At 48.2% G+C, this 16,689-nt stretch overlaps 1 protein-coding gene across 2 annotated transcripts in view; it reads right to left on the bottom strand.

Annotated features, from left to right (window-relative positions):
- The window catches only part of UBE2F (ubiquitin conjugating enzyme E2 F (putative)), a 119,862-nt gene extending 106,893 nt beyond the window's left edge, over nucleotides 1-12,969 (bottom strand). Inside the window, exon 1 of one of the 2 annotated variants that reach the window (XM_069103195.1) lies at nucleotides 12,816-12,969. Coding sequence is in view for 1 of the 2 variants with exons in the window: in XM_069103196.1 (XP_068959297.1) it covers nucleotides 12,816-12,834 (19 nt within the window). In the remaining variant the exon portion in view is untranslated. The remainder of the gene's footprint in view (nucleotides 1-12,815) is intronic. The other variant, XM_069103196.1, reaches the window with a different exon arrangement.
- Between the last annotated feature and the right edge of the window lie 3,720 nt (nucleotides 12,970-16,689).

Here is a 16,689-nt window from a genome sequence, read left to right as displayed (position 1 = left end):
TCACATCGACCTTGGCAGTGCCGTCGGAGCGCCCACAGTGGGACACACAGTACTGTGACTCCAACACAGTGACGCCCTTTGGCCCTCTTCCAGCAAGGACGACGAACAACCAGCCATTTCTGGTTAGCTTCATCACAATGTAAACTCCTCGAAGGCAGGGAATCTGTGCCCCAGTACTTAGCACAGGGCATTCACTAAATGTTTATGACTAACACAAACAAGAACAGTGCAAAGTAGGTGCTGGTTGTTTGTCCTTCAATCTAGAAGAGGACAATGACATCACAGAGGCGATGTCACGACATGCAAGTGAATTGGATTAAGTAAGACCAAGGGATCTTCACCAAGTGCTCCAGGATACCTTGAGGAGACTGCAGGAGGGAAGGAGAACTTTCAGGGAAGAAGGAATTGGGGAAGATCTTGCTGAAAAGGAGGTAGGTCTTGAGGAAGAGAAGGGGCACAGCTTCAAGAGCTAGAGATGAGACCAGAGTGTGTGCTCTGGGCACGAAGGGAGGGCAGCCTGCATTAATTCGGGGGGGATAGGGGGAGAAAGAAATGGGACTTTAGAGAACCACGGGCAGTTCAGTTTGGCCAGAATGCCGCAAGTATAAAGGCAGGCAGTGAGAAAAAAAGGCAGAGAAGGTAGGCCAGGGCCACTTTAAAAGAACACTCCAGTCTATGCAGAATTAGATTTTATACCTGGGTTAAAAAAAATCAAGTGCACAAGTCCAAGATGGGGGGGGGGGGCCTTACAGAGACTGCAAGTTAAATTTCAATTCATCTTATGCTTGAAGCTGTATTTTCTCCTTGCTGAATCATTGAAGAAGGTCTGAATGTGGTGTAACTAGGTCAATGCAAGCAGGACAGTGAGACTGGGGCACAGCTCATTTGAAGGTGCAAAGAGGCCATAAAAACTGCTATGAGTAGCATGGCTCCCCTATAATTCAACTGTAAAATGGGACTAGATGGCCACCACTGGTTCTTCCTAAAATGTGGATGCCAAGTTTGGCTAGGGAGATAGAATTCCGACCCACCCACCCCCTCATTCACACACAGACACGCAGACACAGACACACACAGACAGACAGACACACACACACACACACACACACACACCCTTGATACCTCCCACACTGCCCAGACATCAAAAGATAAGATCTAATGATGGCAGAACACACATGATGTTTCTTTGGGCAGACCATAATAGGCCCAGATAACAAAGATTAAATATATTAGTTCTGGAATTGAAAAGTTGGTAAGTAGTTCAAAATGGCTGCATTCTATTACTCAAAATGCTGACTCAACCATAATGTGCAATAAGAAGATGCAATAAAAGGTGATGGGGGGACTAGGGGAGGGGAGTGGCCCATGCACAGGGCAGATGGTGAGATGGCCCAGGGGCACAGCTGGATGGGAGGAGTGCTCCATCTGAGGTCAGCTGTATACCAGGGGCTGGGTGAGTGGTAATCTTAGGGCGTTTGGCCCAAAGCAAGCTGAAAGGTGACTCCATCTACAAAATCCCTGACAAGCACACACAGCGACTCAAAACATCAAAGAAAACATTTTTCATTTTGAACAACTTCAATTATCTATAAATTTTTTCTAATGTTGAGCCAAAAGCTCTTTTCCTGCAACTTTCACCCAATTATGCCTCTGTGGCTAAATGAAAAAATGGAAAACTTTTAGGGACATGAATGGTATAGACATAATTTCTACCAATTAAAAGTTGGTGTTTCAGAAAAGAGAAGTAGATTAGGGAAGTAAACAGGTAAGAACAGGATATGGATTATGGACTGAGACTTCAGAAACACGAATGAGGAATTCATAGCCAGGAAAGGAGACGATCTTGAGAGCTCCCTGGAGACGGTATGGAAGGGGAAAGGAAAAAACTGCCAAAATGTAACTTGTAAGCCAACTATCAGAGAAGCCCCAGTGAGAGCATGGATTATCCAAAGTTATCAAGGCTAAAGAGTTAGCAAGAAGACAACATCCAGGAAGAGAGGGACAATCTGAACAGCCTCAGATTTCTATTCGTGAACACACAAAAGTGTGGGCAACAAGCAAAACAAACTAGACATTTTAACCTAATTAATTCCCACGTCTGCTATCACTGAAAACGTGGGGGTTTTATCTCATGCCTAGAACATGGTCCGAGGAACACGCAGTTGGGACCACTGGAGAGTCACATGGTTTATGGAGAACTACCCAAACCAGACTGAAACCTGGTAGAGAATATGTGGGGGAGGATTATTGGAAGGGGGAGCAGAAACATCACTGAGGTAAAAGTACAACATAGACCATCCTTAGCTCATGGACCATACCAAAACAGATGGTGGGGGTCTCTGGCCGGGGGGCTGGAGTCTGCCCACCTCTGCGACAAGCCAAACAAACTAAAATAAGAATAAATGAATTTCCAAATAATAAATGATAATAAGTAAATGAGTTTTAGAAGTTTGGAAGCTGGCAAGGAAGGAAATTTGATTTCAATGATCTGCAATTCTGTTTCTGCTAAAAGCAGAACAGTGGCCAAACATCCATCTGCTTGATGATAACAGCATTCTTCCCAGACTGGAAGAAGCAGTGAGGGGGCCTGCTCTTCTGGATGGATTAGCACCTGTTGCAGAGTATACATCACTGGAATTTGGGGAGAAAATGATTCTCTCATCTTACTATATGTGATCAATGAGACCAAGAAAGTGTGGACGAATCAGATGTATCCCCAAGATTTGGGGGCAAAGACTTTACATTCAGAGAAAGGATATGCAGGACAGATCTAAAAAATTACAGGGAAAGTTGGCTCAAGATGGATGAGATTTTTCAAGAAACAACTCTAACAACACAAATATGAATAATCCCAGCGAAAGATGGACCAGATATTGGTGCACAAGAAATTCATTTACCAGCTAAAAGTCTAAACAGAAAACAAACTGAAGAAAGAAATAAGAATAATAGGTTAAATATGAATACAGAAGAGCTGCAGATCCCTATAGGCACATGTGAAACAACATTAGAAAACTCTAAACGAAATGAGAATTGTTATAAATGCTAAGGACAAGAAAAAGGGCTTTTTAAAGGCACATTGGGGGCAAGATTCAAAGCTAGGATGAGACCATTGCTTAGCGTAAATGAGTTGATAAAAATAGGAGAAAGGGAAAATTATTCATCTCAGTGTTTTCTTTCTTGTTTATCAAGGACAATCATTTTTTGAGTGGAAAGTATGGAACAAAATTGCGTAACAGAGAACTACAACCCATAATAAAGGAGCTCTCGGTGAGGTCGTTTTGGTTACATAAAAATTAAATGCCTTTATAAGAACAAAAATCAATGCAAATGGGATAAGGGGAATTGTAAAATGAAAAAAACATCTTCCCAGAAAACATGTATCATAAAATTCTGCTCTCTAAGCCATACTGGAATTGATACCACCATATAAAAACAGAAGCCATTTACGACTCTGAAGAGCTAGTTTTTTTCTTTCTTACTTTTCTTTAGTCAGACCAATGACTTCATTGATTTGAGGAAATTCAGGTGAGGAAACCCTCCACTATCACATCTTAGAGCCTCCTCTCCAAATATAGTCTTAGATAATTGCCTAGAGCCCATCATTTTGCCTCTGTCACATAGCTGGTACATGCCAGAGACAAGACTGGAATCCCAGTGAGAGGACAGGTCTCCAAAAGAAGAAATATAAACAATCAACATCTATATCAAAGAATTCTCCAAAACACTAAGATAACTGCAAATCAAAATAATTCTAAAGTTTGACTTCACACACATCAAACTGGACAAAAGGGCAAAAGACAAAAATGACAACTGCTAGGGGAGTGCTAAGGGAAGATGGGAATGCAAATGGCAGAGCTGGGAATCTGTTCAACTGTTGATAAACAATTTGGACTCTGACCCAATGATACCATTACTAGACATATGTCCCCAGGGAAGTTAGAGAAAAATATTCCATATCTACAAAAATGTTTATTAGCAGTATTTTCTGTAATAGGGAAGAACTGAAAGTGGATAACCTTCCACTCTGGCATTCACTAGACAATTAACTAAAAAAATTGTAACATCTGAATATAACAAAATATTCTGCTATAATACTAAATTTGAAAAATTCAGGGAAACACGCATTGATGCTAAACAGAATAAGCAGAATATTACACAAAGACCAAGCTAATGAAAAGTTAAACAACACGGAAGGAAATCAAGATTCTGCTCAATGCAGTGATCACTGTGGCCTCACAGGACTTTCTATGAGCATGGCTTACTTTTCTCAGTAGAGGTGAGGCAGACTACAGGTGAGAAACAAAGTGTGTGTTTTCAGGCAAGGCCAACAACTCAGGGAATGTGCAACTGTATTGTAACTGTGTTTTTTGCTTGCCAGGGGAGGGAAGAGGAGCATGGATGGTGTCTTTGGAGTGAAAGGCTTTTTAAAAGAATGTTTAAGAGACAGAGACGGACAGACAGACAGAGAGGAGGGACAGAGAGGGAGGCAGAGAGAAATCGAGAGGAGAAAGGGGGAGAGGGGAGAGAGAAACAGAGAGGGAGAGAAGGGAGCTATGAATAGGAGGATGATTCTTGTTACTTCCAATATAGAGACATTTTAACATAAACTACTTCCTTTTAAGACAACGTTTTTCAAAAGTGTTCAGTCTGTGAACCATTTTTAAAAGAGCTAAAGACTCAAAAGAACACTTTGGACAGATAAGAACATAAAAATAAATATTGAGTTTAAGGATTTCTGATGAGGCATTAAAGAGGTAAGGCTTGAGTTTTATAAAATGTCTCAAGTCAATTATTAATTCATGCCAAAACCAAAGTTATTTTCCTCTTATTTCTGTAACTCGAATGCTAGAAGAATCTAGCTGTGATGCTCACCAATCATCCTTTCAGAGGCACTGTGCTAAGAGGAACTGGAAGATATTACAAAGGGAGAAGCATTGCCTTTTTAAAGAAACCTCTCCAGATGACGTGTTGCTTCATCACTTAAGACACTATTCAGAAAGAAATGGAATAAATCTATTCCAAATCATAATCACTGGACAAGTTGAGCCAAGAAGCATTTATTAAGCACTTACTAGGGCCTAGGCTAAGTATTGCCAAAAAGGCAAAAGAAAAGTCTCTGCTCTCAGGGAGTTCCCAGCTGTTCTTCAGCCATGAACTGACCTGCTCTACTGGACAGGGCCCCTTCTCAACCACAGGGAGAAATAGCCTTGCAAAATCTTGAGTCATTCTAGCCAACGGGAGGAGGGCAGGGCCAAACACATCCTAATAACAGCTAACACTTTAATAATGTGCTGAAGAAACATTAACTCCTCTGAGGTGCTCACAACCCTATCTATGAATCACCTGATGAACGGGAGGCTCAGAAAACGTAACAGACCTACCCCCAGTCACAGTGATCTCTCTTGACTCCCAATCCAAGGCCCTAACCATAAGGAAGTCCAAGGATGGATGACCCATCCACAACAGGCACAGAATCTTCCAGGAAAGGCCTTGAGAGGAATCAAGTCCCCAGCAGAGCTACCCCGTCCAGCCAACTGAGAAGGAGGCCTTCAGCCTGCTTGAGGGTTTCCAGGGATAAGGAACCCATCACTTTCCAAAAAAGCCCATTCCACTTAGGGACAGTTCTAACTGTTAAGTGTTCCTTTAAATAGCTGGAATTGCCCTCTCTGAGACTTCCCCCATTAAATGTGTATCGTTAAATTGTGAAGGAAGTGCTTGGCAGAACATAAAGCTGCTGATATGTGCTGCTGTTATTTTTTATCTGGACTTCACTCGAGGAGAACGCAATGATATCCCTGGGTATTCAGGTCCCGTTTGTTACTCTGAAAGGATATGCTCTTTATGAATAGGAAAACAGAACAAAGAGACCAGAGGAACACCAGTGTGGAACAGTGTCTCAGCCACTGCCTTCCTCTATCTCCCTGCTCTGGGCCTCAATTTCCTTATCAGTAAAACAAGAGGTCAGGCCTGGCCTTGAAGGTCCCTCCCAGCTCAGGATCCATGACCCTCAGGTCCCTTCTGAAGTTAACAGCTCCCTGGTCACTAGAGAGGAACCCCTTGGCCTCACAGGGTGATAAAATTAAGGGCAGAGATCTATGATGAACTCCTTCACCTGCCTCCTACCAGCTCTGTAGGTTCAGAGAGGCAGGGTACCCACAACAGTCTGCAATTCTGGAACATGGGCTCAGACAAAGAACTGCTGACATCCCTTCCAGCCCTAAGATTCTACGAATCTAGTAATTGCTCATAATCATACTGCCTGGGTGACCTTGGGCAGACAAACTCCATGGACTTCAGCCTCCTTGTATGAAAAAAATTATGCTGAATTCAATGACTTCTGGGGTCCTTTCCAGTTCAAATCCACAATCCTATAAAGAACATTTAGGTTTACAAATTGTTTTCTTCACAATAATCTAATAAGGTAGCGGGAAGTGCTGGGTGAGCGCTGACTAGCCTCAGAGTCAGGAGGCCCCCAGGCCTTTTAAGTCCCCCTCTTATGAGACATGGTGGCTCAGGGAGCTGGAACCAGGCAACTCTGCACTGATGAACTGCAGAAGCGCCACAGAGGCATCAGTGAGGAGCAGAAGACTTGCCAATGGAACTCAGAACCTGAAATCGCAGGTCTGAACATCAACCAAACCTATGAGGGTCAGTGCAAGGGTCATTCCTGCTGATACACCACCTGAGACTCAGGAAGCTTGAGCGATTAGCCAGGGGTTGATACAGCTGTCAGGTCTTTTCATCCCAAGATCCTTTTATTATTTAGTTGTTTTCAGTCATGTTTGGCTTTCTTGGCAGAGTTAAGTGACTTGCCCAGCTAAGAAGTGTCTGAAACTGAATTGGAACTCAGGTTTTCCTGACTCCAGGCTCAGCACTTTATCCATTGCGATGCCACCAAGCTGCCCAAGATACTGGGAGATTATAACTCCCCACAGCGATCTGCAGACCATTGTTATGACAATCACTTAACTTTATCAACTCTTCCACAGAAATTTTTAATCTGTGACCAAGCCCACTCCACTTCTGCCATCAATCAAACAAGGATTTAAGCCATCGTGTGCTTAACATGTGGACACACAAAAAAGGAGCTATTCTTGACCTCAAGACTTTACATTCTATCCAGACAGAAGTAAACAAATATATGTATATGTGTGTGTATGTGTGTTTGTGTGCACACACACACAATAGGTACAAGGTAATGGCAAGGGGAGGCACTGCTCATGGAATCAGGAAAAGGCCTCACGTAACAGGTACCTGTGGGCAAATGCCATTTAATAACTGCTTTAGAAACTACCCAGCAGAAGGGCAAAACCCTGCAAAATCAAACAAATGCCTTGGGAGTGAGCCCCATCTTCCATCATCTGTCCGCCTGCTGCTTCCGTTCCCATCATCGGGAGCTGACCAGACTGACCTGCGATGGAACTAAACGTGCTACATGAGGTGCTCTGGACACTCCAAAGCCACATCATAATTCCGTTAGAATTCTATTGTTCAGAATATCTTTGTATTTGTATATATCCATTCACTCAACAAACATTAGGCACCAAATACATGCAAGGAGCTGCGGGAGAAGATACTGGCCAGCACGTTGGTAATCCAGACAGGGAGATCAGGCAGACTGGCAAATAAAACCACAAATTAAACATAATGAACAAACAGGAGAGCTATCAGAAACACACAATGAGGATGGAAAAATGGGAGTGATCACTTCTGGCTCAGAAGATCAAGTCAGGCTTCATGGAAGAGGCAGCATTTTAAGCAGGGTCTTGAAGGATGGGGAAGCACCATGAGATAAAGTTGAAAAGGCAACTTAGATGAGAGACACTCTGGGGGTCTTGAATGTCAGGTTAAAGGGCCTGGATTTTATTTAACAGGGAAAGGAAGGTTTCTGAGAACCTGCAAGAGATCAAAGCCAATATGCACTGGGAAGACTAATCTGACAAACATATACAGGGTGAGCTATAGAGGCCAGAAGATGCATTTAGAAGCTCCTCCAGCTACAGCAGTGAGAATTCATGAGAACCTGAATGAATGGTGGGAATGGGCGAAGCAGGGAGGAGAAACAGGCCCAGCTCACATACCAGTATAGCACTTAACAAAACAGCTCTGTGAAGGGGCTAGTCCAAGGATTCTCCTCCCCCATTTCAGGGACAGGCCTGAGGATCAGAAGGCAAGATGCCTTACTCCCAGCCACAGTGAAGAAGCCATAGGGCCAGGTTTAAACTCAGCTCTTCTGACTCCAACTTTGGCCAAGTCAGAATCTCAAGTCCATCCCACCCAGCCTCCGATCTAAGGTACCAATCTGTCCTACAAAGTCCTTGACCAATGGCCATCTAGCTGAAGGCTCCAGGAACCTAGAGCTTATGAGCTCCCATCTCCTCGTTCAGCTGCTGGACAGCTCCAGTAGAGAAGACAGACTTTCCTTCTACTTTATATTCAGCTTCAAGCTGAGTCCTTATAACTTTAATCAATCAAGGAGCATTCATTAAGCACTGATGTCTCAGACAAAGACAAAAGTGAGACAAAAACTTGCTACTGGGGGGAGGAGTAGGTTCAAAATTAAGTAAATGTAGGACAAATTTTAAAATAAATATAGGGAGACTTGGGGGGAGGGGGACAGAGGGAACATAGTAACCTCTGGCGAAATTGGGAAGGCCTCTTTAAGGAGATGGCACTGGAGTTATGCCTTGAAGGGAGCCTGGGATGTAAGAGATAGGTGGGGAGGGTTAGAGCTCTAGGCATGGGGACAGGAAAGAGCTCCATGGATGGTTGTGAATGAGGAACCAGCAGGCCAGTCTAGCTGGATCATGCAGTATGTGAAGGAGAGTGAAAAGCAGACCAGAGTCAGATGATGAACAGCTTGAAAAGCTACCTTTGTATTTGATCCTTGCAGCAACAAGGAGTCCCTGCAGCATCCTGAGCAGGACGACCTAACCAGATCTGTGACTGAGGCAAATACCAATTTCAAAGCTCTATGGAAGGGAGACTGGAGAGAAGAGAGCATGGAGACATTGGCACCTGAGAGAGGATGAGGGGCTGGCACAAGGTTGGAGTTTAACACAGAACAAATCTATCCTTGTTCCTACCAAATAGTTTCAAATCTCTGAAGACCACTCTTGCATCTCCCTCAAGCCCTCTTCTCCAGCTGAGCATCTCCAGGGGTCTCCCACAAATTCCCACTCATCCTCACCCAGCTCTAAACACTCTTCCAGCTGTCGAAGACCAGCATCCAGATGCTGTGAGATGACGTCATTCTTGAGTGAAGCCATGATGTCACCACTGCAGTCACCACACCTTCTTGTTCTGAGTTACCATGCACATTTTCTCACCCAGCACAAGACAGCATTACTACAAGCTAGCAGCCACCCCCACACCATGCTTGTGATCAGCCCCCAACAATCCTTCAAGTCATCTGCATATGAAAGGCTGCCAGGTTGGGTGTCCATCATTTAAACACAAAAATGTGTGGTCATTATCCCTGCCACACTGTCTTACGGTTCCAGCCTCTTCTTTATGAATGCGAAGACTGACCTCCCATACTAGCTGGTCCCCCCGGCTTTGTATCACTGCAAAGCTGAGAAACACTGCCCTTCCCCATCCAAGTCACCAATAAAGATGGCAAACCATCATGTAACTTTTACCATGAGGTTTGAGAAGCACCTCCTCACAACACACTTATTAAGCTCAGGTTGGTACAAGCACTTTTTATCCCCATTTTACAGATCAGAAAACCAAGATTCAAAGTGACTTAGCCAGAATCATACAATCAGGAAGTGCTTAAGGCCAAGACTCAAATCTGGGTTTTCTGACTCTAAACCCAGGATTCTTTCTCCTTTGCTACTGCTTCTCTCTTCAGGATGACAGTGACCCATCAATAGACCCAACTCGGTAAGACAAACCGAAGCATCCTTGGAGTGACCCAAGTTAGCCACTTCACTGCTAAAGAAAGCTAAGCCTGAAGCAAGCACACCTCCCACCACTCACTTCCCTTCTTCTAGGGCCCACCCAAGCCTGGCTGCTTCTCTGGGGCTCTTCTTGGCCTCTCCTTACAGGATCTCTCTCTCTAGGCCTGGGACCCCTCTGGTCACCTCTTCCTTAATTTCCCAATGACTTCCTTCTGTAAGAAACAAAGGTCAGTCTAGAGAGGTGCAGGCTGACAAGGGCCTCTTGATTCTCTCCCCAATTCAGAGCCCAGAGTGTGGAAGGGCAATATAAAAAGCACTGTCCTCGGGGATCCCAGAAGCTCCTCCCAGGACACTTACTGCCTGTCTAACTTTAAGCAAGGTCACTTCTCAGACTCAGTTTCCTCACCTGTAAAATGGAGACATTATTTATGCAACTGCTATCCCAGGGTGCTAGGAGAAAAGGACGCTGTAAGCCCAACCTTCAGTATCTCAGATATATGAGCTCTTAATAATAACAACATTTCTATAGCTCCTACATGCCAGATACTGTGTTAAGTGCTTTAGAAACATTATCTCAACTGATATGATCATTACTTCCTAAGGCCCTGACGACAGTCAGTTGGGGATCAAACCTCACCCCTTCCCAGGCACATGTTCCCACAAACCCTTCCCCAGAGGTGGAAGAAGTCAAGGGTCACCCACCCAGTCCAGCAGGACACTGAACAAGACTCCCCTCCTAACCCCACACAAGAGTAGCCTGCCGGGGGCGGCCAGGTGGTTCAGTGAGTAAGAGCACCAGCCCCAGTGTCGGGATGACCTGGATCAAATCCGGGCTCAGATACTCAGCACCACACCCAGAAATAACTGGCCGTGTAATCTTGAGCAAGTTACTTAACCCAGATTGCTTAAAAAAAATAAAAAGAGTAGCCTGCCAATCTCCCCCTTAAGACCTAAAAGTGGCCCAGTGCATTGTTGGGGCCTTTCCACCCCTCCCTCACCTCCAGCTCCTCTCAAAGCTTAGCCACCAACTACTCTCCCCACCCCCAGGCCTCGCTCAGATTGTCTCGGGGTCCTATCCATATTACCCCAGATACTGGCAGGGTGTAACCTGTGATTTCATTGGTGTTTATAGGAAACTCCCTCTAGTTCCCCTATAGGTTAAGTGAGAGCAGTCACCCAGCCAGGATGTGTCAGAGGCTCTCACAACTGCCCCCAGTTGCAGGTCACCCTGTGATTACTTTGTGCACACAAATTGTGGGGCTCTGGATGGAGCACCAGACCACTTACTAGCTATGTGACCTCGGGCAAGTCACTTGTCTCCTGTTTACCTCAGTTCCTCATCTGTAAAATGGGGACACACTGGAGAAGGGCATGGCAAACACTACAGCATCTTTGCCAAGAAAAGTGAGTCGGATATGACAGAACAACATCATCTATGGTATTGACTCATGCTGTTTCCCCCTCAAGAAAATGGTCCTTGAGGGAACACCGGCAGCTGTTTGTTCTTGTCTTCCTTTTCCAATTAAATACCTATCGATGATCACAACAGGGTCAAACCTGATGAGCTCTGGGGCCCAACTGAGCCCAGTGTCTCTCCCACACCCCAGCTCTTCTAGCTCCTGCCCACCAGCTCTCTTTTCTGCCTGCTCCACACACACTGAGAGAGGGAACCAAATGGGGCCCAGACCCTTCACCCGGGCTCTAGAGTCCGTCAGTCACCGTTTATTAAGCTATGGGCCAGGTCCTCGGCTAAGCGACGATACAAAGAGGTCCTAGAGAGTCGCTGCCCTCAAAGGGCTCCCGCAAACATGCATAGACACAGATAACCACGTAACTCCAAGAGCCAAGGCACCGGCATTCGGAGGGCTGGGAAAGGCTTCTGGTAGAGGGGCCTCAAGGGGCGCCAGGGAAGAGGAGGGAGGCAGGAGAAGGCTGGAGCCGGGAAGGCGGCTGTGAGAGCGCTCTGGCTCTGACCCCAGGGAGGTGACTGAGTCACAGTCTGGGGTTCACGTCCTGTCTGACATCTGAGCAGGTCAAACCTGGCCTCAGTTTCCTCACCTGTAAACGAAAGGGCCGGACCCAAAGCCCCTCCCGGCTCTCAAATTAGGCTCTGCCCATGCCTGTCCTGGGCCCTCCAGTGACCTTCCTCTCAGCGGGAGACCCCAACCCGATCCTGCCGCAGGACGGCGCGCCCCGCCGCCCCCCCTCCCCGGCGCCGGCCCCTCCAGCGGGAGGGGGGGGAGCTGCAGGGGCCTAAGGAGGGAGCGGGGAGGGGGGCAGTCTGCACAAGGACAGAGGGGCGCAGGCCTGAGGCTCCTGGGGGGGGAGGGCAGGGGTCAGCACGGGAAGGGGGGGTTGGCATTGGAGGAGCAGGGCCGAGCCGCGGGGGGAGGGGCGCATAGGGGCCCGTAAGGATAAGCAGGGTCTGCGCTCTGCAGGGGAGAGGGTGCATCACAGGGGTCCAGGAGGACATGGGGGGTCCCCGGCGCCCCTACGGGGGGGGGCAGGGAGAGGGAGGCCTGCGGCCACCTGCAGGGGGTCACACAGGGAGCCTGCAGTCCTACGCGGAGGGGAGGGGACCTGCAGCCCCGGGAGTCACAGGAGGGCAGCTCTGCTCAAACCCTAAATGCCGCGTCTGCAGTCCTGGGGGCGTCACGGGGTGGGGGGGGTTTGCAGTAACAGGTTAGGGGCGGGGAAAGGGGGAATCACACGGGGGGGGGCCCAGGGGGGGGGGGGTCCGCAGTCCCACGTGGGGGGGCACCAAGGGGGAGCTGCGTCCCCTAAGGGTTGCCCCAAGGGGCGGGGGAAGGGTGCTGCACCGGCCCCCGGGGGAGGTCACGGGGCCCCGAGGGCTCGGGCAGGGAAGGGGTGGCAAGGTCGGGGTCGTCCGGCGTCAACCCTCCCACTCACCTGGGGAGGCCCACACCATCCCCCGGCCCCAGTCCCGGATCTGCAGCGGCTGCACTCCTGCTCACTGGCCTCCGGCTCCGGCCCCTCAGGCAGCGGCAGCAGCAAAGGCGGAAGCGGAAGCGACGGGGCGGAGCCAGCGAACTTCCCGCCTCTCATTGGCTGACGACCTCCTCGGCCCTCCCCCTTCCCCTCCTCCACACGCTCTTTTTTTAAACAAGAACTTTATGCGTTCTCAAATGCGTCCACTCTTACGCCTGGGGTGTGGGGAGCCAAAAGCGAGGCGGGGAAAGAGCTCCGGGCGTGAGGCCGGCGAGCTCGGGTTCGAATCCCACCTCTGCCCCTTTCGGCTCACTTTGGTTACACTTCATGACCCGGCGAAGGAGGCCACGCCCTCGTGATGCTTCGGGGGCACCGCTCAAAGGGAGCCATGCTCTGAACTCCATTCCCCAGGAGGCTGTTCAGGTCGGCGTGATGATGTCATCAGGGAAGTCTCTGATTGGTGGGAAGGGTTCTGAGAGGCGGGAGGATTCAAACTCGCCGGCCCCGCCGTGCGGCGGAGAGCCGCGAGCCGCTGCAGCTGTCTCTTTCCCGGTGCATCTGCTGCGGGCAGTGGAGAGCGTCTAGGATCCCGGCCCTGGAGCAGGGACGCAGAGGAGCGGGAAGGCTCGTGCGAGGCCGCGGTGACCAAGCGGCCGGAGACGGGCCTTGTGCCTCCCCATGCAGCGGCGGGCGGCCCCCCGAAGCTGGCCGGAGCAGCAGCCGCGGAGGCTGGAGCCTGGAGAGGCATAGTGAGAGCAGGCGCTCCCGTGCCGCGTGGAGCCTTGGGCTGTCCAGCTGCGACCCCCCGGGGGTTGTCTTCCACAGACAGTGGGCGTGGCCACGTCCTTCCCAGCTCTTCCCACTGATACACCGGGTGAAGTGACTCGCCCAGGGTCCCGCAGTCTTCCTGACTCCAGGCCCGGTGCTCTGCCCTGTGACGCCCATGCAAACACTAGCTGCTTGTACTGGTCAAGTCCACACCTCTCTGGTGGAATCCCAGGTCCAGACTCTGCCGTTCTGTCCCAGGCGTCTTGGCCGGGTCACGTGTGGTCTGCAAAGACGCCCTGGAATCGAGACGAGTCATGTGCATAATCACGGTTATCCCCAGACTAAGCCTGGACACGGAATAGGATCCCAGAGTGTTTTATTTTAGCCGTCATTTATGTAGCCCTTGGAAGCGTTGCAAGCCCTTTACGAACCTTCCTTGGTTTGAGCGTCACGACTCACGGAGACGGGGGACATCCCCAGCCCGCCACTTTCCTCCGGAGCTCTCCAGCCACTTCACCTCTTTGGGAGGTTGTAGTTTGGGCGTGGGTTGTGAGCGTCTTCACTGAACGGTTGTTCTATATCTAGCACTTTCTTAAATAAATGTCGTTTTGCATTCCTTATGCCACGGTATGATTCACTCTAGCTGCTGGGTGTGGGGCAGGCTTCAAAGAAAAAAATCAAGACTCATGCAGTTGCTGAAATAGATAATAAAACTGAATGCAGTGTTGGGCACTTGCTATAGGTGGACTAAAAATTGTGCATCCATGGGAACAGAGCACATGAAAATAGGGACATTCCTGCCCCTCCCCCCCCCCCATATTCCTAATAACAGCTCATGCTGGCAGCAGGCACTCAGCTCATAGAATCACATCTCTATTCTGAAAAGGACCTCAGAGACCACTCCAGGCAAGAAGGCCTAGGGCACCCCTTTCTGCTTGATGGAGGCAGTGACTGAGGATTGAAGCCTGAAGATGATGGCGTGCATTTCAGACTCTGTTTGAAGCTCTCCAAGGCAGGGGAGTCCCCAGTTTTCAATGTGGAGCAGTCCTCATGGCAAGAGAGTCTGTTCTTATATCCAGGCAGTATTTGTTCTTTGCAAACCACACCCCCTCCCCATTAACCCTCTGAGGCGAAGCAGAACAATTCTAATCCCTCTCCCAGTGCTAGTTCCCATTCCAGTATTTGGAAATAGTCTTCATGGCTCCCTGAAGGTTTGTCAACATCCTATACCCCCATGTCCTCCGATTAATGCTATTATGAATTAAAGGCCCTTCATCATCCTAGTTATTTTTCTCTGGACACTGTCCAGCTTCAGGCTCCTACTGTGGCCAAGATGCTATGTTAAGGTGTCTTACAATAAATTTTTTAAAATTACTTTGCGTTTAGGGCATTTTTATCTGCTGGAGAGGGGCTAGTGATACACGAACATAGATAAATATAAGCTAAGATAGGGTGTGATGAGGGCAAAAGAGAAATCCAGGCAAAGTGCTTTAGGAAACTTTAAGGAGGGAAAGGACTGTTGATGAAATAAATTTTCTTCTTCTCAATAGAGAGATGGTAGAACATATGGACAGAATGCCGCATATACTGTCAGACCGGGACAGTTTTGCTTAGTTATTTCTTTGTTACAGGGAAGGAATCCATGAAGGAGTGTTGTTAGAGAGGACAGTCAAACACCAAAAAATTTTAAAGAAAATCTGAAGAGAGAAAGAACCTGGCACAGTGCCCAGGGCTGCACAGCTAGTATCTGAAGCAGGCTCTGAGCCCTGGTCTCCAACGTGTCATGACAGGAAGAATGCTGGCTCTGCAATAAAAGGCTCTGGGTGTCAATTCGACCTCTCCAGCTTTCTGACCTGTGTGAGCATGGGCACGCCATTTAGTATCTCTTGGCCTCATCTGTAACACGAGCAGATGGAACGAAGTGACCTCTAAGGTATCTTTCAGTTTCCTATCTTCTAGCACAGGGCGTATTTAGGGTTGGATAGCCCTCTCTCCACTATGCCATGTTGTCATAACAGTAGCAACGGTCTAGAGTAAATCACTTTGTCTGCATCATCTCTGTTATGGGGGTGGGGAGGTGGGAGCTGGTCAACAAGTCTCAGTCCTTCGAGCAGGCACGATGTGCTGTGGCACCCCACATGGAAGTGTGGTGAGTGTCCTTCTGGGAGGGAACAAGAAGTGAATCCCTCCTTGATTCAGAGCTTGTACAGGAGGCTGTTCCCTTTCATCTTATTTGTAGGGTGATGAAAGCTTTTGAACTGGCTGCAGAATTGGAACTTAGTGTGCATATGAAAGACACAAAGAGATTAAAACTCTCTTTCCTGGTCCTGAGGCAGGCAGAAAGTGTTAGACGTCTCCCAGTGTGGGGAAAGGTCTTGGGCCAGATCTTTCATCTGACTGCCGCGTGAATGTACGGCACTACTCTTCTCCTCTTTGCATTTTGTTCATTCCTTCCTGCTCTTAGGCGAGGGGGTAGCAGGGGCAGAATGGGCCAGATTACAATTCTGTAAGCTTTAAAAGGTCAGAGGACCAACTGAAGTCCATAATGGAGCCTGTTGGCAGCTGAGTCTGTGACTAGGGATCGGCTTGACCCTGCCCAGGAATGGAGCAATTCAGCAACGTAGACATCAGCAAGGAAGAAGACAACTTACCCGTCCATTGTGCCATGCCCAGAACCACTTCAGGTTTGAGCTTACTTTCCCCAAGGACTCAGGTAGCAGAGGAATGTGGGTTCTTTATTTCAGAGGTTCCCACACTTCCGTCTTTTCTATGCCTTCTCTGTAATTATGCCTTTATAAAAGCCACTTGATGTTAATTGGTTAACTGATACTGAGGAAAGATCAACTGGGTGAATGATACTGGGAGGAACACACTGACGGGGGCTCATGCACAACACTTTTCGATAAGCCCCATTCCTCAGAGTTACCACTAGAACCCTCAGGAAAGATCCAAAGTAGCCTCCTTCTGGGGACCCAACACCCCAGAGCAAGTGTAAGTTGAGATAGGAGCCCATGGGCCATTTCTTACTGGAGCCTCATAGCAATCCTGAGAAATAGGTGCTATATTA

Source organism: Petaurus breviceps, unplaced genomic scaffold, assembly GCF_028583685.1.
Source record: "Petaurus breviceps papuanus isolate PSGF00001 unplaced genomic scaffold, PetGlider_PUasm1.0 567, whole genome shotgun sequence".
NCBI classification, from domain to species: domain Eukaryota; kingdom Metazoa; phylum Chordata; class Mammalia; order Diprotodontia; family Petauridae; genus Petaurus; species Petaurus breviceps.
Note: the sequence above shows the minus strand (reverse complement) of the source record. Positions and strands in the feature narration are given on the sequence as shown.